This window comes from Lissotriton helveticus, chromosome 2_1, assembly GCF_964261635.1.
Source record: "Lissotriton helveticus chromosome 2_1, aLisHel1.1, whole genome shotgun sequence".
Lineage (NCBI taxonomy): Eukaryota > Metazoa > Chordata > Amphibia > Caudata > Salamandridae > Lissotriton > Lissotriton helveticus.
This window is the reverse complement of record NC_136059.1, coordinates 718153333-718181311: the sequence shown is the minus strand read 5'-3', so window position 1 is coordinate 718181311 and position 27979 is coordinate 718153333. Positions and strand designations below refer to the sequence as shown.

Genomic DNA, 27979 nt, shown 5'->3' with positions numbered 1-27979 from the left:
AGGTCAATTCCGATTATTGATTATCTTTGGACACAGGGGGTTCAGGTTATGCAGAATCCCGCCTCTGTTTCGCCAGTGATCCCTCGATTGGACAAAAAGTACAAAGCTCCAAATACGGCACCGGCTTGTCTGACAGGTCATCTTAAACCGGATTCGGTGGTGAAGTAGGCGGCCCAAAAGAGCTCCAGAAATCCTTAATCTCCTTTATCGACTCCGCCTGATAAAGACGGAAGAAAGTTGGACAACATTGGGAAACGGTTTTCCTCAATGTCGGCAATGACCGTCAAGGCAGCAAATGCCCTAGCGCTTCTTGGGCGTTACAATAGACAATTGTGGGCAGCTATAGCCCCATTCCTGTCCGAATTACCTGACGCGTCCAATGAGGATGTAAAGAAAATACTACTGGAGGGTGAAACATCAGCATCGGAGATTATAGACTGTGCAATGGACGTCGCTATGACAGGATTCCGCCAACTGGCTGCAGCAGCGGTTTTGAGGCGCCAAGGATGGCTAAAAACAACCTCATTCCGTCCTGAGGTGCAGACAAAGATTTTGGATATGCCATATGATAGCCAACTATTATTTGGCCCCAAAATTGACGAGGCTCTACAAAATATAAAGAAGGACACAGACACTGCAAGAGCCTTGGGCACACTCCAATATAAAAATCAGTCCTTTCGGGGAAACCGAGGAAGAGGTCAATCTTCCTACAAAGGAGGTTATCTATACAGGTCCTCTTACTCTTCCAACCAGAGTAGGCCACAGTACCAGCAACGCCAGCAGCAACAAGGCCAACAATCCTCGTATGGAAAGTCGTCCTTTCGGGGTAAAGGACAAAGGAGAAACAACGGACGCAGATAATGACTTGTTTATTCAGCCAGTCCAGACCTCATCTCGCTTATTAAAAATTGGAGGAAAAATTACCAATTTTCTGCAAAATTGGAAGATAATTACTACGGACCGTTGGTTCCTTGAATTAATACAATTCGGCCATTCTATGGAATTCATACGCACCCCTCCACAAACTCCGCCTCGCCCAATGCATCACAAAAACCTCCGGCTGCTTCTACGAGAAATCTCTGTTATGCTGCAGAAAGGAGCAAGAGAGAAGTACCACCATCCGAAAGGGGAAAAGGATTTTATTCCCGTTTCTTTTTGATCCAGAAAAAAGAAAGAAAATGGAGACCAATCCTAGACCTCAGGGCCCTCAACAAATTCCTGAAGAAGCAGTTGTTTCGCATGGTAACGTTCCAGGAGGTCTTACATCTCCTGGAAGAGGGAGATTTCATGGCGTCACTAGACTTACAGGACGCTTACTTCCATATACCAATTCACAAGAATCACAAAAAGTACTTGAGATTTGCAGTAGCGGGCAGGCATTTCCAGTTCTGCGTCCTGCCCTTTGGACTCAAGTCTGCACCCCGCATCTTCACGAAATGTCTTTCCCCAGTGGCGGCATATCTCAGACAGCGCCGTCATCAAGTCTTTCCATATCTGGACGACTGGCTGATCAAGGCACCATCCTTCAAAGAAGCGTCCAGGTCTTCTTATGCCTATCTAAGTCTCTTCAATTGCCTGGATCTCACGCTCAACCAGGAGAAATTAACCCTACAACCTTCTCAAACCATCAACTTCCTGGGTGCAACCTTGGACACACGTTCTGCAAAAGCGTTCCCATCTCAGGAGAGGAAAAACAAACTCCTAGCACTAGCGTCTGGAGTAGCCTCGAAAAGAGTGTTGACGGTCCGCCTCTTCAAATGCCTTTTGGGGATGATGTCATTGTGCATCCTTTTGATCCCTCACTGCCGTCTACGGATGCGTCCTCTGCAGGAGGCACTCTCGAGGCAGTGGGTCCAATGCACAGGGTCATTCGACGACCGCATAAAGGTGACTTCTCAGATGGTCAAAGCTTTGCGATGGTGGATGTTATCATGAAACCCGTCTCAAGGATTGACATTCCTGCTTCCAGCTGCTCCTCATGTCATCACAACAGACGCCTCCTTAGAAGGTGGGTGAGCCTTCCTACAGGAGCTGCAGATACGCGGAAAATGGTCAGCTGCAGAGAAAAAACCTCCATATCAATCTGCTCGAGCTGAGAGCGGTCTTCCTGGCCCTGCAGTCTTTCCTACCAAGGATCAAAAACTCCCTGGTACTCGTCAGGACAGACAACACTACGATGATGTACTACCTCAACAAGCAGGGAGGGACGCGCTTGCTGACACTCTCGCGAGTCTCAGTAAATCTGGAACTGGCTAATAACGAACAATGTAGCCCTACGGGCGGAATATGTCCCAGGCATGGACAATGTACTCGCCGACTCGTTGAGCACGCAGAAATCGATCTCTTCGCTACAAGGATCAACGCCAAATGCCCACACTTCGCAAGTTGGCATCCCCAGTCAGGGTCTCTAGGGAATGCATTTTCCATCGCATGGCGCAACGTCTTTGCGTACGGCTTTCCGCCATTCCCGATGCTTCCCAGAGTCCTCAGGAAGATGAAGGTGGAGCCTTGTACTCTCATTCTAATAGCCCCAACTTGGCCAAGACAACATTGGTTCACATAACTCCACCGTCTATCCCTGAAACCGCCGATCCGTCTGAAGCAGTGTCCGTCTCTGCTCACAATGAACAACCGGCAAGTTCAACATCCGGATCTGAAATCTTTCAAGTTAGCCGCCTGGCTCCTGAGTTCCGAGAGTTTCGAAATTTGAATATTCCGCAGGACTGTAGAGAGATCCTAGCTAGAGCACGAGCAGATAGCACCACCAAAACGTATACCCTGAAATGGAAGAGGTTTTGTGTTTGGTGTACAGATCAAGGGATACACCCTTTCTCTTCCTCACCGGAACAAGTTTTACCTTACCTGTTACATCTGGCAAAGTCGGGCCTAGCCCATTCTTCCATTAAAGTCCACTTGGCTGCAATATCCCGTTATAAGAGAACTTCAGCGGGTCCATCCCTCTGGTCAAACAGGTTGATCAAACAATTTTTGAAGGCATTATACAGGCCTTTCCCTCCAGTAAGGATGTTGCCACCTACCTGGCATCTGAATGTAGTTCTTAATCCGCTCATGAAACATCCATTCGAGCCAGTGCACAGAGCTGACCTGAAATACATCTCTTGGAAGACAGCGCTCCTTCTTGCGCTCACCTCTGCAAGGAGGGTGAGTGAACTGCAGGCATTTTCAATTCAGGGTTCCTTTCCTGCAATTTAAAAATGACAGGGTGATCCTGAGGACCAATCCGAAGTTTATCCCAAAAGTTCAGTCGGATTTCCACCTTAATGAGCCTGTGGTTTTGTGTTCCTTCTTCCCAAATCCAAGTACAGCAGCAGAGAGATCATTGCATTCCTTGGATCTCAAGCGATGCTTAAAATTTCACATCGACAAAACAAAAGCGTTGAGGAAGTCAAATCAGCTATTTGTAGCTTACAGCAGACCTAGGAAGGGTTTCCCACTTACTAAACAGAGCATCACACGCTGGATTTCTGCAGCTATCTCTTTCTGTCATAAACAAGCAGGACAGCCACTACGCTCTAAGGTGCGAGCCCACTCCATGAGAGCTATATCCACTTCTATGGCACTCTTTGCAGGGGTGCCGGTCATTGACATTTGCAGAGCGGCAACATGGAAGTCGCCACATACCTTCACTAGGCATTACTTCCTGGACACGGAGCGTATGAAAGATGCAGCGGTGGGACAAGCAGTACTACGCCATCTATTTCACTGAGGTGAGCCTTCTTTCATCCCTCCATCCTTCTCTTGTATGCACATTTCTTTACTGATACTTGTTGTTGGCGTCTATTGGCTGTTACTAGTCGCTTGATATGTTATTATCTAATGACTTGTATATACTGTACCATCCGAAATGTGCTCTCTGCATTGCTTGCTACTCTGATTCAGGCATGTGAATCTATGAAAGACACCCATAATACTGGATAAGAAATGCGTTACTTACCTGTAACTGCAGTTATCCAGTATTGGTGTCTTTAATATATTCACATGCAACCCTCCCGCCTTCCATGGAAGGACTCACCTAATTCTCTCAGTAACACGCCTACTTAGCTTAGTGCGTACGAAAATCTGAGGGACTGAGGCTCCTGCCAGGAGGGTTCTAGAGGGAGGTGACAGCTGATTGGCTCTTTTCTAGAGTTTGGTCCTTTTTACAAAAGGACATCGATATGTTACTAATGTGAGGCCTTTAGGCCTACTATTCTCTATATGTCTATAGGACATTACTTTATTTATGTACCGGGGACTCCCATCCCGACGACGGGGAATGATTCAGGCATGTGAATCTATGAAAGACACCAATACTGGATAACTGCAGTTACAGGTAAGTAACGCATTTCATACCCCCCCCCCCCCCCTTCCTGATACCAAATTACAAACCCAATTAGCGATTTGGTACTAGGTTGCTGAATCGCAAATAGGGCTTTGTACATGTGAAAAAGCCATTTGGAGCTCGTAAACAGGGTGACTCTTGAGAATCGGCCGTATTTAACCACAAAAAATCTTTGTACATGTGGCCCAAAATTATGCATCTCCAGTGGGACAGAAACTGCAGGAACTGTGTAGCACATCTATATTTTTAAAGCCATGCAGTGCACTTTCTTGCCAACAGTACTGATCCACTAGTAAACATTTTAAAACTTAACTGTTAAAACACAGTGCTGAAATGAAGATTATACCTGTTACTAAAGTGGGCTGCTCATATTTGTTTCCTTGAGGGGCGTGGTAAACCTCTTTGACTTTAATGACTCTTTGAGGAAGAGACTTGTATGATCTCAGCAGTTAGCAACTAAAACTGTGTTGGCCTAATCTATGAAGATGTTGTGTGTTAGAGGTATTTTTTCAAACACCAAGAGACTTAATTGAGAGGTCACTCATTAACATTCATTCTTTTCTAATTTAACAGCCGTAGGCGCCACAACCACCATATATGCAGTAGAAGCTGATGGAGATCCGAATGCAGATTATGACGAGAGGGAACCAGGAGAGACTCAATATCTTATAAAATGGAAAGGTTGGTCGAGTATCCACAACACATGGGAAACGGAAGAAACATTAAATCAGCAAAACGTGAAGGGGATGAAAAAAATGGAAAACTTTAAGAAAAAGGACCAAGAGATAAAACGATGGTATGCTTGGTTAAATGAAATATGCATTACTTACTGAGTAAACATGGTTATTCATTTTAACAAGCTACGAGAATATATTCTCAGTATTCCTATCTAGTTCCTTAGCACGTTGTTCTTACTTAGAATAACTTTTCATCCACAATGGGACCTGTATTTTCAAGAAAGATATTTTCTAATTGCTCTTTACTAGATACTGCCTCCTCCAGTAAAGTTTAACCAGCCTCTTTTTCGTAAAATGAAGTTTCCCTACAATAGAACAGTTCTAGTTTAGAAAGGTAGTTGTTCAATTTGCTTTTAATTCCCAGCTCGGGGAAAAAGAGAACCCTCAAATATGATGTCCTCTTTGTGCATAATTACATGCAGTATCGATGGGTCTGCCCATTGCCTGCACTCTCATCCCCATGCCCCCATTCCTCATGCAGTTATCATTTTAGGATCCTTTTTAGGAAGGTAATCACTCCATAATAGTCATACACACGCTGAATTACTTTTAAATCTCCTACTGTCTTTTACATCTTGCCCACACTTGGTAACCTGTACACTGGGAGAGATCCCCCCAGCACCTGCATCAGTGTTCCTTCTCATGGGTTGTTCAGAGCCCTCCACTTTTGAACTCTCATGCTGAAAATCATTCCAGTGCTATGGGTTAATTTCTCTTACAGAGCCTGAATTTGTGCTTACACCGTCATTCTGCCAGCAAGGTCCTCCAATTTTCCAGCATAGGAACAGTCATAGATTTACAGATTGAATCATCCCCATCGTTGATTTTGGAGTCCTATGTTAACATTAAAATAGCAGAGTAATGTTAAATATTGCCTTAAAGACTGTAAGCATGATCACTGCAGTAGCCTACCCACCTCATTGAAAAAGGCTCTAAAACGTTCAAGTAATGAGGTGAGGGCAAAGTGAATACCACAACCCAGAGGCCACCATCCCTCAGATTTGTACTGCACATTATGTGTGAAGTCCATTTGAGCTCTGCTTACAACCCCACAGATTGGCTTTATAATTTTATTTTCCCCACTTTCTCAAGCTTTGTAGCAGATGTCTATACTAGAGACTATGAATCAGAATTTGTTTCAGCCCTATCTACATCTTCAACAACAAAAGTCTTTTCAGACTTTGTGGTTCCTGTGTGGAAAAGAAATTCCACTCAGATGACCCTCATAGCAAAGGCATCTACTGTTTGCACTAAGCTCATAAAAGTAAAAACTCTTAAGATTTGCAGGACAAATGCAACACAAACTCTTCAAGACCACAAAGAGGAAGCTTGCTCCAATGGCTCCAAAAATCCTAGGCAATGGAAACAATCCCCTCAGATGAAGGCTTTGATAACTCTTGAAAACTGCCTAAGAAAAGTCATAAAGGATTCATTGTGAATATCAAATAATCTCCATTATGGTTTCTGATGATGATCTTTGACATCCAAAGAGCCTCGTCCTCATCAACCTAGGAAAGTGGAGAAGAAAACTGGCAGTCTATGTAGTCCATTTCCTGAGGCATCACATAAGGCAAAAGAGATGCACCAACTATTCAAACTAAAAAAAGTCTGCCCCTCTGTCTTTCACCTTAGTCTGAGAAGCTGAAGCTGCCTTTTTTCTCCATCTGCTTCCTGTCACCATTAACAAAAAAACATCATTACCAAAGACATGGAAGACAGGTGCACTGCACTGTCAATGAATCTATTGTTGATAACCTCACAGTCTACACCGTTTTTTCAGGTATCCGAAAACTCTTTACTGCTTCATAGAATATACAGATTGCTCTTTACTATCTATTTAGGTCTGAATTCTTGCCCTTTTTACTCAGACTTTGTCATGTCAGATAAAGAAAAGAAAGGCCTATTCAGAGCCTGTAGTACCTGGGATAAGAAGAGGCTTCATGTTTAACGACTCCTCCGCACCTGACATCGCCATAGCCATCCGAGACAGCTTCAAGATCACCCGCTTAGACCGCATCAACGGAGTCGGAGGAGGAATCGCCATCATCTACAAGAACAGCATCAGGGTCTCGACTAGCACCGACGACGCGCTCAGCACCGCCGAACACATGCATTTCCAGATCCACACAGACCCTAACTCCACCCTCAGAGGCACCTCCGTCTACCGACACCCTGGACCCCGCCCCCAGTTCAGCGACTCCATCGCCGACTTGATAGGCACGCACGCACTGACCTCCACCGACTACATCCTCCTCGGAGACCTGAACTTTCACCTTGAGAACAACAACGACAACAATTGCACAACCCTGATTGATAACCTCGCCAACCTCGGACTGAAGCAACTCGTCACAACACCCACCCACTCCGCCGGCCACACGCTCTACCCCGTTTTTTCCCTCAAGCCCGCACGTCTCCGTCGGCCACACCACCAAACTCCTCTGGACCGACCACCGCTGTATACACTTTGCCTTCCAGAAGCCCACCACACACCACCGCACCCAACAGATCCCCCGCCGCTGCTGGAGCAAACTCACCGAAGACCAACTACACGCAAAACTCGCTCTCAGCCCTCCCACCGAACCCTCCAGCACCGATGACGCTGCCCACAGCCTCAGACGCGGGATCGAGGACTGAGCCAAAACCCTCGCCCCGCAGAAACCCCCCCCCCTACAGAGACACCAGCAAGAGGGCCAGCTGGTTCACCCCAGAACTCCCAGCCTCCAAGCAAGCCTGCCGGAAACTAGAGAAGAATTCCGGACAGCCACGCAGCACACAAAGACACCATCCGCAACCACCACCACCACCTCATCAGGGCGGCCAAGAGGACCTCCTTCAAAGACCGCCTCGACAACAACGCACACAATAGAAAGAAGCTCTTCAACATCGTGAAGGAAGTCTCCAACCCCAGCTCCAACACCAATGACATCCCGCCGTCGCAAGCCCTGTGCGACTCCCGTGGCCACCATTTCCACGACAGCTTCAACACCCAGACAGCCCCAACAGACAGCAACAGAACAGACCCTCCGCACACCATTGATCACGACCCCCTGCTAGCCTGGGCCAGCGTGAACATCGATGACACCAGCAAGACCATGCGCACAATCCACTCCGGCTCTCCATCAGACCCATTCCTGCACCACGTCTTCAATAGAGCAAGCAGCTCCATAGCACCCCACCTGCGTAACGTCATCAATCTCTCCCTCGAGACCACGACCTTCCCAGAGATCTGGAAACACTCGGAGATCAACACCCTACTCAAAAAACCTAAAGCAGACCCAAGAGACCTCAAGAACTTCCGGCCCATCTCTCTGCTCCCCTTCCCGGCCAAGGTCATCGAGAAAAGCGTCAACAGACAGCTAACCCGATACCTCGAAGAAAACAGAATCGTGGACCTTTCCCAGTCAGGGTTCTGCAGCAACCACAGCACCGAGACTGCCATCATCGCAGCCACCGATGACATCAGGACCCTGCTGGACAACGGCGAGACCGCAGCACTCATCCTCCTAAACCTCTCTGCCGCCTTCAATACCGTCTGCCACCGCACACTACGTGCACGCCTCTACGCCGCAGGTTTCCGAGACTAGGCTCTAGATTGCACCACCTCCTTCCTCTACCGGCAGAAACCAGAGCGTCCGCCTTCCCCCATTCCGTTCCAAAGCCTCAGAGATCATCTGCGGCATACCCCAGGGATCCTCCCTCAGCCCGACGCTGTTCAACATTTACATGGCCCCGCTCGCACACGTAGCCGACAGCACGACCTCAACATAATCTCCTACGCCGACGACACTCAGCTGATCCTCTCCCTCACCAAGGACCCCATTACTGCCAAAGTCAACCTCCACGAAGGAATGAAGGCCGTCGCCGACTGGATAAAGACCAGCCCTCTGAAGCTGAACTCGGACAAGACGGAGGTCCTCACCCTCGCCTCCAACCCTTCAGCCTGGGACAACTCCTGGTGTCCGACTGCACTGGGGGCAGCCCCGACACCCACCGACCACGCACGCAACCTGGGAATCATCCTCGACTCGACGCTCTCAATGACCAAGCAATGCAACGCCGTCTCCTCCTCCTGCTTCAACGCCCTCCGCATGCTCCGCAAGATCTACAGTTGGATCCCGACAGATACAAGAAAAACAGTCACCCAGGCCCTCATCAGCAGCAGACTCGACTACGGAAAGGCCCTCTACGCGGGAGCCCCAACCAAGCTCATCAAAGGACTACAACGCATCCACGACTGATCCTCGACGTACCACGCCACGGCCACATCACCCCCCACCTGAGAAACCTGCACTGGCTCCCCGTCAACAAGAGGATATCCTCAAGAGGATATCCTTCAAGCTCCTCACCCACGCACACAAGGCACTCCACAAGACCGGCACAGCCTACCTCAATAGACGGCTCTCCTTCTACATCCCCAACCGCCAGCTATGCTCCGCCGACCTCTCACTTGTCACCGTCCTGCGCATCTGAAGTACAGCCACCTGTGGGAGATCCTTCTCCCACCTCGCCGCCAAGACATGGAACACCCTCCACTGAGCCTACAACAGACCCAAGACCTGCTGACCTTCAGGAGGATACTCAAGACCTGGCTGTTCGATCAGTAGCCCCCCCCCTCCCAGCGCCTTGAGACCCATGCGGGTAAGTAGTGCGCTTTACAAATGATTGATTGATTCATGTAGATGACCCTCATCAGGACTGCATATATTTACTTTATCCATGTAATAAGGCCAAGGATTGTAAGCTATGTCGAGGGGGGCTTGTAAGAAAGTGCCCTCTTTTTGCATGGTCACCCCCACTTTTTGCCAAACTGTTAATGTACTTTGAGTGTGCCCTGGTTTCCTGCCAACCAGGTACCCTGAGCATATGTTCCTTCCCTAATCTGCATTAAAACAAAACCCACTTGGCACCCTTTGGCCACATGTCAGTCTCTTGTAAATGGTACCAAGGGCACTATGGCAAGGGAAGGCCTCCAAGGGCTGCAGCACTTATTATGCCACCCATAGAGGACCTTTTTACACACACACACACCCTCCCTGCCGGCTGCGTGTTTTGGCGCAGAACAAAGTGAACAGTCAACATGGCACACATCCCTGCGTGCCATGCCTACAACCCACTGCCCTGGCCTAGATCAGTCACCCCTCTAGCTGGTTGCACTATACCAGTGGTGAGGGTACAGGTGCATGAGCCCTGTACCCCTGCAGTGTCAAGTAAATTCTTAGACATTGTAAGTGCAGTGCTGCCAGTAAGAGTTTATGGTGCTGGGAGTTTCATTATGAACTCCACAGTACCATAATGGCAGCATTGAAGACTGAGAAGTTTGTATCAAACTTCTTAGCACATTAAACCCACACTGATGCCAGTGTGGGATTTAATGAAAAATGCACACAGAGGGCATCTTAGAGATGCCCCCTGAAACGACCTAATACTAGTGTCCAGGCTGAGTGGCTGCTTTCAGCTGCCACCACCAGACCTGTTTCTGGGCCCCTGGATCAAGAGCCTGCTACTCTCAGGGCCCTGAAACAATGCACATCCTGAGATGAGGTGCCAAGCCTCCTCACCCAGGATGGGCAGGGTCAACGAAGGGGAAGCTACAAAGGCTTTCCACCTTTTGTGAGCTTCCCCAGGCTTTTTGCTGCTCCCAGCAACTGTTCCCCACTGCTCTGACCCCCACTTTGGGCGAGAGAACCGGCTGTAAAAACAACTTCACCCCTGAGGTGGGGGAGGTGAGGTGAAGCACAACTCTCAGTCCAAGCCATCTTGAAGATGGGGGGGACTCCGTCAACCAGGGTGTCCCTTCCTTTTACCTACCTGTAACTCCCCTAAATCTAGCATTTAGGGACACCCCTGAACCTTGCCTCAGACAAGATGCTACAATTAGAAAAGAAGGACCGAACAGCCATGCCGAGGCTAAGGAGAGGAGGACTCCTACTGACTTGGCCCCAGCCCTTCCGACCTGTCCCCACCTCAAACCTGCAGAAGCAAAACCACGGTGTGTCCTGCAGCCAGCATCCTCAAGAACCCCGAGGACCTGCCCTGCCTTCAAAAGAAAAGACTCTGTCTCCTGTGAACACCAGATTTATTCACCAACAGACTCCAGCTGTGGCTAGAACCGCAAGTCTGCCTCACTCTGCACCTGACGCCCACAGCTCGAGTTTGAGTGGCCCAACACCACGTGAGGGTCTCACCGGCAATCCTGACCCGAGATCCGGTGATCCCTGACCTGCCTCAAACCTCCAGCCGATGCCTGCAGCCTCAATCCGGAAGGTCCCCCCAACTGCGACCAATAGCTGGTAAGATCTGACCCTAAAAGACACCCCTGCACCACATCCTTGGGTGGCCCAACCAACAATGTCTAACCAAACCCCAGCATCCCAACTTACCTCTCCAACTGGTGGTCGCACCCAGAAGACCTTTGTCCCCGAGCCTGCTGTGTGCTTGCAAACTGGAGACTCCCCATTGAAAGTTACAGGGCGCCTGACGCCAAAACAGCACTCTACACCGGACCACCCCAGTGCCGCTGAGGGTGCACCTTTTGTGCTGGCTTGACCCCCGTTTGCCCTGAGCTTAAGTCCAGGAGCTTTGCTCCCACAACCTTGTGGCCTGCTCGGAAGCAGCCACCAACCGGAGTCTCTCTATCCCCCATTGGATAACATTGGGCCTCAGCACCCAGCCGCCCTAGTCCCGCTGAGGATGTAACGAGAGTGCATCCCTGACCCTAGGGGACCTCTGAGTCTAATCCCAGAAACCCAATTCCCACAACAAAGTACTTACCTGTTAACCGATAGCACTATTTCCTCCCATAGGATAACATTGACTGTTTTTCTATGAAAAAGTTTTTAAGTGTGGAGTTGGAAAACCTATAAAAGTCTTTAAAACTGTTACAAAACATAACAAAAATGCTTTTACTTACCTGTTTACAGGAAATGTCCCAGTGTAGTATCCAGGTACACTACACTGTGTAAGTAAAGTAATCTGTATCTACTTGACATCCTATTAAAAAGCCAATACAATATATCAAAGCATTGCCTTACTACTAGTGTTGTATAGCGTTTTAGGACCCTACTGTAATTTTCCCGATTCATGCCCTTATATAGGTATAAAGTACTGTATCCTTATATAGGCATAGACATCATATCCATATTAAGACATAGCTCAAGTAGTCCTTATACGGCTTGGCTACTTCCACTAGTTCCGAAAATCTACAACGATTTCTTGGAAAAACCAGCTTTCAGTAGTCAGGGACTTCCCCCTGCATGAATATTAATTGATCCAAGAACTCATAGAGTTTTCAGAGAATTAAGTCTCTAATGACGTTATTATGTCCAATCTTACGTCAAACTCGGCACCTTCAAGGTATAAATATGCCCACACTCGTCCAAACAAACACACGGTGGTTTGGAGCAGTTGGACTATCTACTTGCCCGACGCGCCCTGCTGCAGCAAGTGCCGAAGGAAGCCGACTCTCCAGCTGACGCACTGAGAGATGCTGTACTTTCTCCAGCCGAGAAATCCAGCTCCGGTGTTTCCAGGCTACCCTTCCGGGTTGCTGGGAAATCGAGTCCTGAGAGAGAGATACCAGACCTCCTACATTCTAAAACCAAGGTACGGAGCTGATTAGACCCTAAGAGAATTCTTGGATTAGATTCTTGGCAAAGAATACTGAAACTAAGCTACACCTCACTTACTTCATCCCTTGTACTAGACCTAGGTTAGGTACACCGGGGAAGGCGTATTTTAGAAGCACCAGTTGAGTACTTTTAGTCATTATTTATCAATGTATGTATTTTATGTACTATATGGCTTAGAAACCATATCATTCTTTTACATTATTATTTTATAATAATCTACGTACTGTACGCATTGTACTTTACAACAAGTATTACGATTGTAGCAGTCATTTCTTATGCTTGAGAAAGAAGACTGTTTAATAAATACCTTTTATTGAAAACGCCCATCTCTCTATTTCTCTGCACCTCTGGTGAAAAGAAGCATGCACGATTGACTGAGTAAAATAACTATCTATTGTTTCCGCGACTCTAGAGATATATTTCTAATTCTTGGGGAACAAAGTTGTCATGTTTAAAGCGGTTGTCAGAAACTAATCCCTACTTGTTCTTTAGAGAAAGTTTCTAGTGACCTCTGAGCTAGCTTGCACATACACAATTAAGTCTAGTATATTCGGTAGAGACGTAGTCGACCTCAGTCCTACGTCTATACTACAGGATATACTATTCCAATGCGCAGAGCCTATTGGGAATATAGGAACTACACTACATGGCGCCCAACGTTTGGTAAGGCGATAATTCAACGCTTGATACTAGAGTAACTCAGTCGCGCTTTTCACACAGACCCGTTTTTCCTGTAAAATACTCTAATAGACGTCTGGAGTGGGTTAAAGAATAAAATATCCGCTGTAAACTAAGTAGGACGAAAGAATCCTATGTATTAGTTTTTAGTTTGTTCAACGTTGAAGGATACAGTGTTCCAAAATATTGTGCACCTAATCTTTGTTTCCTTGAAACTTGTTCTGCAACACTTCCAGTAAACAAAAATGACGGATAATGACGAAGAATTAGGAAGAGTTGCAGCAGCAGCTTAAGCAGTTTTTGATGACACAACTCTCCAACAAAATGACCCGGGTGCTATACTAATCCCGGTAAATATAAGGAAAATAATTACTATAAAACTCATAGAAAATGGGGTATCACCAACATGTGGTAAAGTAATATTTGTTATAGAGGCACATGAATATCGGCAGACAGAGGTATTCTATTCATGGATTCTGTTTCCTGCAGCAAATGCAGTAACACATGAGTTCCACTTCTATAAATTAGAGGAACCACCAGCGGAATACGTTCCTTTCGAGGACGTTGAAATTCCACTAACTTACCAAGAGCATCAGCTCTGGTTTAATGGCGCCCTACAACATCAAAATCACATTACCAGGCTCGGTCCACTAGGTAGATCAGGAGCCACATGGCCGGTACTAGCCAGCTATACACCACATCCTGACATTGAAAGAATGACCTCTCCTGAACTGTTAGCTCAGCTAATACAGTTGATTAAAATACACAGGCAGTTGGTTCAATATGTCATGAGGACTTTAACAGTCCATCCAGCAGTAAGAATTCCACAGCACATCCCTCACCAGGGGAACACAAACAAAATTACACCACAGACTATACAGTCAGTCATTGGTAAATTGCTCGCAAAACTGGAACAAATTCCATTCTGGTTAGCTCAAAAAATTACTCAAATAGAGGCAGTATTTCCTGATAGTACACCTCATGAGAAACACAGGATTCCAACAATATGTTTACCAATGGGGATTGCACCACACGTAGAGGACTGTGACACTTGGGGTACAGGCTTTGCTTCAATCTACACAAAAACACATGGTGTCCCGTCTATGGCGGTAATACCAGACGTTCTGAGACAGATTCAAAATGAATACGGTCCAGAACTGGCCTTAAATATGGGTATGAAATTACTGAAAGATTTCAAACAGGTGTCGGCTATACTATTAGCCAACATCAAAGGAGAAGCAGCATCATTGGCAATCCGCCAAAAACTAAAGGAAACAGATATAACAGTTCAACCTTTTGAACTTGCCAGAATTATTGAAAAATCATATGAAGAACTAGGTAGAGACAGTTTGGGTGGGAAACCAGTAAAACCCCAACTAACTGACAATCCTGGAAAAGTTTTTATTAACCGCATGCGCGCTAGCGGTTTTCCCGCTGCGCGCTGCATTTTTCAAAAATCCCGCGTTACGTGACAAGGTCAGCTCGTCATCCGCGTAGCGCAGGTTACGCCCATGACGAGCTGACCTTGTCATGAGCGCCGAAGGGGTTAAAAATAATCTCACCACTACTAAAAAAGAAGTGAGAAAATAGCAAACAGATACTTCCTAGAGAGAAGCGTTCTCAGTACAGAGGAAGGTCTCCTCAACAGGAGCCCTCTGAAAAGAGGTGCAACCTCAGAAATAGGGATAATTTGAGAAAACCTGATAGATAATGATACACGTTCCTCTCGTACCTTTCAGACTTCCTCGCAGAAATAAGAGGACGATCAGAACAAAAAGAAGAATAAAGTCCAAAGACTAACAACACGTTCCAAAAAATAAGAAAACTCAATTCACCAAAAAGAAGGTAGCAAGTCTACAGATCAGACATGCCGAGGATCTTGAGGACACACTCAAGAACGGGCGGTGGGCCCAGACAATGCTAGACAGCGCAGCAGAGGTAACCATAGCTCGCAAGATCCTGAAGGATCATCTGGAGACACTGGACTTGAATGAAAGCATCCAAGTTGAAACTGCAAATACCAGGGTTAGTGTACCAAGTAAGTTATATGAAGTAACACTCCGGATGGAGGGGGACAAACCAAGAAAAATTAGAGCACTCTTTTGGGAGAAGCTCTCTAAGGGTTAGGACATCCTTCTAGCTGAACAAGACTGACCACCTGAATTTATCAGGGAGTGCCCACATGGCGAAGATATAATTATCATCATAAGGGGTGGTATGCACACCGTTTTTATCGAAGTGTAATCAATTTAGTTCAATCATTTTTTACACTATTCAATTTGCGTGCAGCACTGGGCAGTGCCTTGCCCTGAGTGCACTAACATAAGTACAATCCTGTGGGAAGCGCGTGGTGTACGCTCCCCTCCCAGTCGCACTGCGTGTGTGGATACCTTATCCAAACAGTGTTCCTCCTTTTTGACCATGTTTTTCGTTTATCTATTTTAATCCTCGGTGTAAACCAAATTTTCATCTTCCCATTTTTCTGATCTACAAATCCAACAAAATGTGTTTCGAAAGCTTCCCATATTGACATGTGCCCATCCGGACCTCAACGAAAATACGATCCAAAATACAACTGAAAGTTCAGAGCAGCCATTCTTTATTTAAAACCCAATGCATTTCGGACTTGTGTAAGGCCTTCGTCAGGGGTAGCTGTAAATCAATAATTACAAAAAAAATCACATTACTACTTTGTGCCATTATCTAGTGCAATCATGTACAATCTATGTTTAATCCTGCGCATGTTATATTTTATGTTAAGAAATCGGGAATTCGCATAATCGTCAATGAAAAAAGTGAGTATCAGATCCCCGTGACCCTCCGACCTTGTTTCCTTTCCCGGCTCACATTAAACATCGGCACGCATTATTTATCATCCCACATTCTGACTAGTGTCAAAACTTTCATGCTATTTTCGTATGACCTTCCTTTACAAATAATTTTACTAACATCTGCCGTGCCCCATTCTTGTCCTTATCAATCTGTGTGATTTCTGTCGCATTATGACAGTTTCCCTCCCTCATTCTTTCACGTCATTAGCATTTATATATTTCTCTCCCAGCGAGTGTTGAACACGCTTCCATCTACTGTTAAGTTCTAATTAAATCGGACCATTGTATGTTTAACGTAACCATTTCAACCCAAACTACTTAGCTCACGCATACCTGCTCATTCCGAAGTGTTCTCCACGTGCGACATGCGCCTCGTGCTCATATTAATCTCTTGTGCAAACTACCCTCTGATACCACTCACTTTTAAATCTCCCGAACTCCGCCCTCCTTCCCGTGTCGACTGATTAGCCACCTGATTTCCATGAATTCAATCGGTACTCTGCATTTCCCATAAAACATCACGTTTCCCCGGAGACAATCTGTACTAACATTAAGAATAAATCAACACTAGATGTTAATGGACGAAATGACACAAATATTTCACGTAATGTAGCCATTACTAGTTTGTGTGTTTCATCTCTGGTTACCGCCGTCTCAATGTTGCTCTGAACTAGATGTTTCATCATATGTGGAATCATTAGTCTGGAACATCCTTTATGCAAATCTTATTCTCGGGTGCAAAACCAACTTTGGGGCAATTAAATTCAACATCATAAGGGGTGGTATGCACACCGTTTTTATCGAAGTGTAATCAATTTTGTTCAATCCATTTTTGACAGACTTCAATTTGCGTGCGGCACTGGGCCGTGCCTTGCCCTGAGTGCACTAACAGAAGTACAATCCTGTGGGGAGCGCGTGGTGTTCGCTCCACTCCCAGTCACACTGCGTGTGTGGATACCTTATCCAAACAGTGTTCCTCCTTTTTGACCATGTTTGTCGTTTATCTATTTTAATCCTCGGTCATGGTCAAAAAGGAGGAACATTGTTTGGATAAGGTATCCACACGCAGTGCGACTGGGAGTGGAGCGTACACCACGCGCTCCCCACAGGATTGAAGATATAATTATGCCAGCCGTCTCAAATCACATTCCAATTCATAAAAAATACACCTATGCCAGGAAATGGGCTGTAGCCCAGGCCCCAGCACTATACAAAAATCATGTAGGATATGATGAGGATTCCCCTCACCATAAAATCCAGTTGAAAACTCAACCAACAATGCAAAGGCAATATCCTGTAAAACAGGAAGCTAAAAAACAGGTCAGGGAGATCTTAAATCAACGTGAATACCAAGGGGTGATTGAAACATCCACCTCATCAATAAACAATCCTTTGTTTCCTGTCTCCAAACCGGACAATTCATATCGTCTAGTTTTGGATTACAGACATCTAAACTCTTGTTGCAAAACTTTTGCCGTACAAAACGCACATAGTGCAGCACTGATGAATAACATTGTGCGCAAAAAATATAAAACTACATTAGATATCTCAAATGGTTTCTTTTGTCAAAACATTGCACCGGAAAGCAGGTATTTGACCGCTTTCTCAATTATGGGGACATAGTGACAATTTTGCCGTCTCCCCCAGGGATTCAAGAATAGTCCAGGGTTATTTTCAGCCAGAGTAACAGAGTTACTACAAATGTATGATGATGAGGCATTATCCTATGTCGATGACCTCTATCATACAGAAGATGATTTGGACGTACACTTGAAGAGAGTGAACACCATCATACTGGGGTTCGCTTCTGAATGGTATAAATTCAATTTTAAGAAATCACGAATTGCCCACCTCAACGTCCTATTTTTGGGATATGAGTTATCAAGTGAAGGCGAAAGCCTGGCAGCAAACCTTTTAGAGAAATGTGCGCTGCTCCAACCTCCAAAAACGCTGAAAAACTTAGTCAATTCTAGGTTTCCTGAATTTTGGAATAACTTATGTTCTAAATTACGCAGAGAGGGTTAAACCTCTCTATGAACTAATAAAACCTGATTTCAAGCCTACTAATTGGACACAAAATCACACAGATATTTTGCATTCAGTGCAAACAGACATGTTAGCAAAAACACAGTTACAAACACGCGTCAACGTGCGTAACCTAGTGATCCGAATCATCCCAGGGAGATGTGGATTCACATACCTAACCTTTAACAAAGGTGAGGCGGTACCAGTAGCGTACAAATCACATTTGTACACACAAGCTGAAATGAAATTCACTTAAACAGAAAAGATTCTGACAGCGGTTCAGACTGCTGTAGCAAAAGAAAGAGCCCTCGCGCAGGGTAAACGCATTAAAATCGTTAAACCTGTACCTGCCTTAGAGGCAGTGACTAAGGCAAGCATTCCAAATGCTAAAGCTCTACATCCAAGATGGATACAATGGGTTAATTCTCTTGCCGCAACAGACCGTGAATACGTTTTTGACCCATATTTAAAAACACAAGAATTCCTACAATACGAATTAAAATGTCCTCTGCCGACTGAAATTCTGCCACTTGAACTTTACGGCTGTATAATATATACAGACGGCTCAGCACAACCCGCAATTGGGGGTAAACAAGCCTATAGTGCTGCGTGCGCGATAGTTAAAGGTCGCTGGCGCGAAGGTAAATTTAGACCTATGGTCACAAAAACTCAATCTCTCGGAGCGAGCTGAACTACAAGCTTTCAAGATGATGCTTGAAAATACCGATCGCGAATTCCCCACACTAATAGTGTGCGATTCATATTACTGTGTCCAGTCTTACAACAAATATTTGCAGAACTGGGTTCAAAACGGTTTCAGAGACGCTAAAGGTGGCACAATTAAGCATAAACTGCTATTGGAACAAGTAGTTCTTTTACAAAACGAACTACAAAAGACTTACGTGATTCATACTCTGAGTCATCAGCGTGATGGCGTTCACGTTGAAGGGAATTCATTGGCTGATGAGGCCGCGAAGGCAGCAGTGCAAACGGCTTCCGTAGCTGCAATCACTCGTTCAAAAACGAAAATAGATAGCGAAATAATGCAAGCTGTCACTGCTTCAGTAAAAGACAGTGGTAAAACACTCCCGAAAGGCTTTGCTGTAAAGTACTCATATATAACTGATGCAAATAATGTTCCTTTTGCTCGAATCCCTTGAGTGGGGGATAGGGCAGTCCCAAACATGGAACATAGGTTAGGACTAATCTTAGCAGCACACGAAGGACTCGCCTCTGCACACGCAGGAGTTTCCGCCACAGTATCATTATTAAAACCGAGATATTGGTGGCCACGCATGAGGAAACAAACTAGAAACTATGTTCTAGAATGTGAAATCTGCCAAAAAATAAAAGTTTCTACAGTGAAACGACCTGCGCAGACACCCCTTCTGATTTCAAATAAACCTTAGCGTGTGTTTACCTGGACCACTGTGTTCCCTTACAAAGGGGCGGTAACTATAAATATATCATGGTCGCAGTGGATTCCTGCACAAGATTCATTTGGATGTGGCCCCAGTGCTCGGCTGACGCCAGGACGGTTATAAAAGATTTGCGAGTCTTTATCGGCACATGCGCAATCGGCACGCTACATTCTGACCAGGGTCCTGCGTTTAGCTCTCGAGCTTACAAGGAGGCCATGGCCAGCTTGGGCGTTGCATTGCGGTTTTCAAGTCCCTTCCATCCTGAGGGAAATGCGGTAGTGGAAAGAAAAAAACGTGACATAAAGGAATCTATAACAGCTAGGGTATTAGGTTCGGGTGATGGGTGGGTCAAACATCTAAATAGTGTCCAACGTAGTCTTAATAATCTGCCAAGAAATTCTCTGGGGGGAATCACTCCATATGAATTATTATTTGGTACTAGAATGCTCATCCAGGAATTGGCAAACTTCAGTGGTGGAACGGAAACCCTTTGATATCAAAGACCGTTTGGCTGTTTTACAGGACTTAAATGAAACAAGAAGAAGTCTGAGTAACACAACACAAAAGCCGACGACCACTGAAGAAAATCCACCTATCCCAGCAAGACCTGTCTGGGTTCCAAAGATTGGGGATCTAGTCAGGGAAAAAATTGCGGTAAAGTAGGAATTCGGGCCTTCTTATAGAAAAGCAGTACCTGTATTAGCAATCCTTGGAACAAGATCAGTGTTACTACCGCTGCTTGCTGGAAAAAGGGAGAACCGAACAGTATCAATTGACCTGGTAAAACCACAATCATGTGGCCGATAATAAGTAGTAGGCCCAGTGGACTCCCAAGAAGTAGCAGACAACCAAATCTGGCTACTATTTAAGAGCTTCAAACTGAAAGACTTATCACCTTTGATAAACCTGCAGTGAGAAAAGAAGGACTTTTCAACACAGCCATGGAACTCGTCCCTCTTGATACCCAAATATCAGTTCGTCAAGAAACTCCTGTCTACAATGATGTAGCATCTGACTATACAAACATGTCAAAGGAGGAAGCGACTCCAGTGATTTCAAAGAATCCGGATGCAATACCAGCTAATGACAGAACTGCCTCTGGCTATTTTATCAACTTCGATAACTTTTCTGAGGATCACAGTGAACCAGAAATAACGCCAGCAAAACACTTTTTAAAGAAAAAATAACAGAACTCCTTCATCAACTTGAAAGAACAGATCTGGTTTCGCCATGGGTTGAATGTTGGATTGGATTAGGTGTACTTTTTCTCCTGCTATGGCTCATTCTTGTTTTGAGTTTGGGACAAATGATAGATGGAAAATACAGTACAATGGACACAGCAAGTAAGAAAATCAACTTGCTCCTGCAACCTTACAAGTCATCTCATCGTGAGCGAAGAGACCTGTCATCAGTAAACATCACCGCCGTTTCTATGCCTGGTGGTATAGCATGGGACACAACTGAGTATGACATTTATGGCCTGGTGGAATTGTTGAAAATTCCACACCAGTTTAAGGTTTCTTTAAGTGATTTTGTTTCATCAAGCACTTTTTCTGATGATTGGGACTTTGAAACTGTTAATAATATGATGTCAGACTTAGAAATGTCAGCAAAATTTCAAAAACATGAACACCTAGAAGGTTTAACAAGTTATGAAGAACTGTATTGTTATAATCATTTTGGTCACCATTATTTGCACAAATCTGTAAATTGTCCAACGCCACCAAAAGGCAGCTCTAAAACATTTTGAGAAATGTCCATACTTTACAGGTTTTAATGTGACAAATCCAGAAACGTTTTATTTTAAGAATATAAATAAGACAGGAATGAAAAACATGTTGACCAATGCTAAACAAATTTATTCTGCAAACTTTTATGCTCAGCTGTCTACATTAGGGTTTAACTTTTGGAAAGACAATATTGAGACAAAAACTGTCTGGGGCACAAAAGACTGGCAGGTGCAGGGTTTAGAAGCCTTGTTCAGAGCCTGCATTATCCCAAAACAAATTATATTTTTATGGTTTAAATCTTTTATTGAATTTTCAAAAAAGGAAAAACATATAGACCACATTTCCTCATCAAATGAAACAAAGCCGAGCACTTCCTGGGCGACCCAAGCGAAGGTGTGCGGCAGTGAGAATAGTGACAATGCCGGACTTATAGGGTCTCTGCAAAGGGGAAATATCGTCCAACCCCGAAACCCCCCCACCCCTCCTCCTTGTCCACAAAAAAAAGGGAAAGGGAAAATATCACCCCCCTTAGGGAAGGCAGTAAGCCAAACATCAGCCCTATGACTAACGCCTGCACGTCTGGGCCTTCTGCTCCTCGCTCGGAGTGTCTGCTAGGTGCAGTAAGCGCAAATAGCGAGGGCAGCTCAATTCCCTAAACTCCCCTGTGAGCAGAGTTAAAAATGGTCGCCAAAGTTCTGCAAACTCCTCTCCCCGTCCCGTCTTCGCCAGGACAGCTTCTCCATCCCTAGAACCATCCAAAGTCTATGGAGCCAACCAGTATGTGGGGGTGGTAGTGTGGTCCTCCAGTGTGCCAGAATGTTCTGCACGGCGGCCCCCAGTGCAATCGCTATAATCCTCCCTCTCCTAGACTTCAAGGGGTACATCAGTGCATTAGGGAGTCCCCTGGAGAATGTACGCGGGGAATCTAGGGAGCTGAGTATCCAGATGTGAGTCAATGTCATCTAAAATCAAGCTCCAGTAGGGTTGCAAACGGTCACAGCTCCAAAGTAAGTGCTCCAAGGTGCCTAGCCCCCCGCACCCCCACCAGCAGCAGTCACTAATGCGGGGATCCCATTGATGTAGGCGCTCAGGTGTATGGTACCAATAGGTGGCCACTTTGGTTAGGGTTTCAGTGAGGCCCATATGGTAAGCCGAGTGTCTGGCCCTATGGTAGATGCCGCCCCATTCTTTGTGCGTGAGTGATCTCCCCAAGTCCCGCTCCCACCTGATCCGTCCTGCATTATGTGTGTAGATGTTTGTGAGGAGGAGCTGTTGGTACAGGTCGGAGATCAGCTTCTTATCTGAGGTGCGGGTGAGCAGCCACTTTTCATACAGGGTGAGGAAACGTTGCGCGCCTGGCCTAAATTCCGGCTGCAAAGCCCAGTGACGGACCTGCAGGTAGGGTAGGCGATCCGAATCTGGTATACCATAGTCTTCCTTCACCCGCTGAAAGGAAAGGATACCATTTATGTCAAACATGTGTCTCAGGTCTCTACAGGGCGAACGTCTCCAAGTCACAAATGCCTTGGGGTCCAGGCCCGGGGAAAAGTCGGGATTATCGAAAATCGGGGTCATCGGGGAGGGAAACGAGGTGAGTTCATGTCAGACCGCCACCCGGGCCCATACCTCCAGGACGGTGCTTGTAATCAGTGATGCGTATAGATTGGGAGGACGGTGGCATCTGGGAAGGAAGGGAACCCCCCCTGTAAGGGCCTGCCAGCAAAGGCCTGATCCTGAAACAGCCAGTTCTTGCCCGATTCCAGCTGGTGCCACTCCACCAAGGTGCGGAGCTATGCCGCTTGATAGTACAGAAGGAGGTCAGGCACACCAACCGCACCGTGGGCAGGCGGGAGGACTGCAATCTCATGCTTGAAGAGTGGACGGCGACCGTTCCAGATAAAGCGTGCGATGTCAGACTTTGTCTGCCGGAGCCAGCCCGTTGGGGTTCGCAGAGGGAGAGTCTGGAACACGTAAAGGATTTGTGGTAGCAGGGTCATCTTAGTGGCTGCGATCCGCCCCAGCCAGGAGAGCGAGTGGCGCCTCCATCTCCGGAGTTCGTCGCTAAAGCGCGAGCGGAGCCTAGCGTAATTCGCCTCTGCAGTTTCTCGGACGGTTGAGGCCAACAGAACTCCTAGATCGGGGATGGTGGTGTTAGACCATTGCATATCAAATTCGGCTTGGACCTCGATGAGCGTCTCCGGCGACAGGGAGATATTCAGGGCTTCTGACTTCTCCACGTTGATCTTAAACCCCGAGGCCAATGCGAAGGTACGGAGTTCGATAAAGAGTGCTCGGTGCGATTGCATCGGCTCCGTAAGGGAGAGAAGGATATCGTCCGCGTATAAACTGATCTTGTGCACGTCGCTGCCAAAGGGGATGCCCTTGATGAGGGAATGCTGCCTGATCCGTTGCGCCAATGGCTCCATTTACAGGGCAAAAAGGATAGGGGAGAGAGGGCACCCCTGCCTGGTGCCCCTACCGATCGGGAAGCGCGGTGAGGTGTGTCCATTAACACGGACCGTGGCGTTGGGCCAGCGATGGCAATTCAGTATGCGGTTGCGGAGAGCCTCTCCCACACCGAAGTGTTGCAGCACTAGTTCCAGATAGGGCCAGTGTACCCTATTGAAGGCCTTTTCGGCATCGATGGTAAGTAGCATACAGTCCGGCCTCTTCAGAGACCCGGCCTCAATGAGGTGGAGGGCCCTTTTGGTATTCTCGCTGGTTTGCCGTTGAGGAATGAAACCTGTTTGGTCTGGTTCCACCAGTTGCTGCATGTACGGTGCCAATCTGCTCGCAAAGATGCCCGTGTAGAGGTTGAGGTCCAGATTTAAGAGAGATATCGGCCTATAGGAACTGCAGCGTGTGGAGTCTCGGCCAGGTTTGGGTATGACCGTTATCGCCGCCTCCAGAAGGTCCTCCGGCATGGCGCCAGGGTGGTCGAATGTATTAAAAAAGTCCCGCGGTAGGGGGGAAACCTGATGGCAAAACGTTTTATAAAAGACCGCCGAATAGCCTTCTGGGCCAGGCGATTTCCCCGACTTAAGGCGGGATATCACCAAAATCACTTCCTCCAGGCCGATGGGCCGATCGAGGAACCCCGCTTGCGCCTCGTTCAGGGACGGGAGAGTCGTGCCTCCCAGATATGCCCGACATGCTTGGAGGTCGAGTGTGTCGCCTGCATATAGAGTTTCATAAAAGTCCCCAAAAGCTGCGGCTACGTCGACACCGTCGACGGCGAGGTCTCCCCGACTGGTCTGTATGGCTCTTATACCCGGTCGTTGACGCTGCTCTCTCAATTTACTCGCCAATAGCTTCCCTCAGCGATCACCCCCGCTGTAATACGCATGTCGGAGGCGAAGAGCAGCGTATTCCGCCACGTCTTGGTCTAGGGCTGCCAGTATCTTCCTCTCTGAACAGAGTTGGCGCCACGCATGTGCTGCCCCCGTACGTTGGTGCATTTGCTCCAACTCCGCTACCCGTTGGGTTATTTCGGCCCTCTTCTGGGCGCGCTCTCTGTTGTTGGCTGTGGCGATAGAGGTGAACTCTCCTCGCAGGACTGCTTTGAGCGCAGCCCATTGTGTTGCCTTAGTGGTAGCAGCGTTGTCGTTGGGAATTAGAAACTGGGTGATGGCAGCTTTAATCCGCTCCACTACGGTAGGGCACTGTATAAAGGCCTCCCGAAGGCGCCAATGCCGAGGTGGAGCCGATGTGTGAGGGAAGAGTAAGGTGGTCAATACTGGGGAGTGATCCGACAGGGAGGCCGGGAGAATATCCACATCTGTCACCCGAGGCACCAGCTGCGAGGAGCAGAGGAAATAATCAAGCCAGGCGTAGGATTTATGGGCTGCCGAGTAATATGCGTATGCCGTGGAGTGTGGGTGGAAGTGTCTCCACAGGTCTACTAGGCCAAGGTCTGAGAGATGTGCGTAGCCTGCTTTCGAGAGTGACCCCACCTGCCCCGAGCGTTGGCAAGAACGATCCGCCGTGTTGTGTAGCACTAAATTGAGGTCGCCCCCCAGTAGCAAATGTGGTTGGGTGTGGCTGTCGCTAAGGCTGTGTGCAGGAATTTTTCCTGACCTTCATTAGGTGCATATATGGCTCCTACCAACAGTGTCTGCCCAGCAACCAGAAAGTGGTGTATCAGCAACCTGCCCTTGATCTCCGCCTCCCTCTGCAAAACTTGACCCCTAAAGGATAAGGACACCAGAATTGCCACCTTCTTGGATGCGGACGAGAAAAACTGCAGGGGGAAGGCCCGGGATTTAAGTCGATGGTGGTCCTTTGGCAGCAAATGCGTCTCCTGTAGGAGGCAGATGTCTGCTGTGGAGTGCTCTAGGAGGGAAAGTATCACCCTGCGTTTGATAGGGTTGTTCAGTCCCCTCACATTAAGAGAGAGGATTTTCAATCGGAGAGACCCCATAGGAGAGTAGTAGGATCTGCGCTGCACTGATAAAAGCGCGAGGGAGCAAAGGGAAACTCAAAAGTAAGTGGACAAGGAGGACCCTCCCCCCCCAAAAAAAAGGCCCCAACTACTCCCTCCCACCCGGCCCAAACCAACCCCGACCCCCAAGACCCAATCCCCCCCACCCACCTCCCACTCCCCAACACTTAAACCGTTTGAATCCATTGTCCCAGACCTGTTAGTCCACACAGGGCTGTGGTAAAGTTACCTAGTGGGGTCATTTCCAGCGGCGATCATCGTGGCCCCCCGCCCGCCACCCCCCCATTCTATGAGCATGCTAAGGTTAACCCCCCACAGGGTGCTGAGCTCAGTCCGACGCTGACGTTTCCCTGGCCACCTCCGCGACCGCCGTCGCTCTCTTGTGTGATTATGTGGGCTTGGGGCTTTGAGCGCAGCACCGGGGATCGTCTGCGGCCCACTGTCTGCCAGCCTCCCACTGGAGGCCTCTGCGAAGGTCTCACTGGTAGCACATCTTCCTCCAAGGCAATTCCCAGTAGTGCACAGGTGTCCTTGAGCGAACGCATCTGTTGGAGGGCCCCATTCCAATTAAATATCGGCCGGAACGGGTGTCCCCAGGAGTACGGAACCTCGTGTTGTCGTAGAAAATCCTTCGCCACCTTGAATGCCTTCCGTTTTTGTAGCACGATGGCCGATAGGTCCTGATATAGGGCCACAGGTTGACCCCGAAACTGAAGGGGTTGGGCCCGTCTGGCCTCTCGGAGAATCCTCTCTTTGAGCGGGAAGTCGGGGAGAAAGGCCAAAATGTCTGGGGGCGGGGCTGGTGAGCGCCTAGGTAGCCCAACTCTATGTGCACTGTCTATTCTGATGACAAAGTCGGCGGGCTCCCCCAGAATGTCCCGGAAGAGGCCCTGTAGGTATCCAGTGATGTCTGTCCCTTCTGCTTTCTGAGGTACCCCTCGGACCCGTATGTTGTTGCGGCGGGACCGGTTTTCTAAATCTTCTGCATGGGCCTGTAGGTCTAGCTGTTGCTCTGTGAGTCGCAGGACCTCCTGCTGAAGCTGTTCAACCTTGTTGCTCCTCGTCTGATCGGCCTCCTCAATGGCTACCACGCGTTCACCAAGGCCCTCCACGTCCCTCCTGAGTTCCTTGACTTCCCCGGCCACCTCCTGCTTTGGGGACTTGAAGTCGTCCCCGGGTGCCTAAATGTGCGCAGGGCAAGCAGTGGACGGGGCTTCAGTGTCTGATGGCGCCACAGGAAAGCACGTGGTCCTACCACCACCTTGCCGGTGCAGCGCGGTCCACAGGCCCAGCTGGTCCCAACACCGGGAGCTCGATTATCCCCCCCGATCCTCCTCCCTCATCAACCCTCCGCCGCTCTCCTCACCTCTGTCTGCCGCAACCCGTCTCTCTCGAGGTTGCCACGGCCACGTGCAGTCCTGGCTCTGACCCGCCGGAGGCCGCACGCCTCAGGTACTGTGGAGAGTCGGGCCCGGGGCCACGTCTGCTGTTCCTCCTGGCTGGCTCCGCCGCACGCCGCTGGGGGAGTCGCTGCGGCCGGCATCTGCTACGACCTCTTCAAGAGCCGCCCCAGACCCCGCGCTGCTTTCACTCCTGTCTCTCCAGTTGCCCAGGCCCGAAGCCGGGGCCTCCAGTTTCGCGACACCCAGCCGGCTCCACCTCACGTCGCCAGGAGTGTCGCGATGTAGATGGTGTGCTCCGGGCACCGATTCCGCACACTGGGGGCAGACAGGCAAGGCTGTGATGCGGGCTTCGGCTGCGTCACCTGGACAGGCCCAGGACTGGGGCCTCCATTTTCGCGACTTCCGGCCGGCTCCACCTCACACCGCAGGGCGAGTCATGATGGTGGCGACCTGTGCTCAGCGTCGGCCCCGGACCCAGGGCCGCGATCAGCAGGGCTTCGGCGCAGGCTCCACAGGCGGCAGGAAGGCCCCGTCGATGATTGGAGGCCGATGCAAGGCAGGTCACAACTCCGGGCCGGCCGCCATTTCAAAATTCGCGGGCCAGCAGCCTCTCGCCTCGACAGCAGTCTCGGGGGACCGCGCCGACCCAGCAACAACACTCCGGGGGCGGTAGTCGATTGTAGTCACTGGGCAGCCAAGGTACGTGGTGCTCGGGGGGGGGGGGTCAGGCTGCACTGTAAGGG

At 48.1% G+C, this 27979-nt stretch overlaps 1 protein-coding gene across 1 annotated transcript in view; it reads left to right on the top strand.

Annotated features, from left to right (window-relative positions):
• Positions 1–27979, top strand: part of CHD1 (chromodomain helicase DNA binding protein 1) — a 1592763-nt gene that overhangs the window by 163430 nt on the left and 1401354 nt on the right. Inside the window, exon 8 of the mRNA XM_078675438.1 lies at positions 4916–5138. Within this exon, the coding sequence (XP_078531564.1) occupies positions 4916–5138 (223 nt within the window). The remainder of the gene's footprint in view (positions 1–4915; positions 5139–27979) is intronic.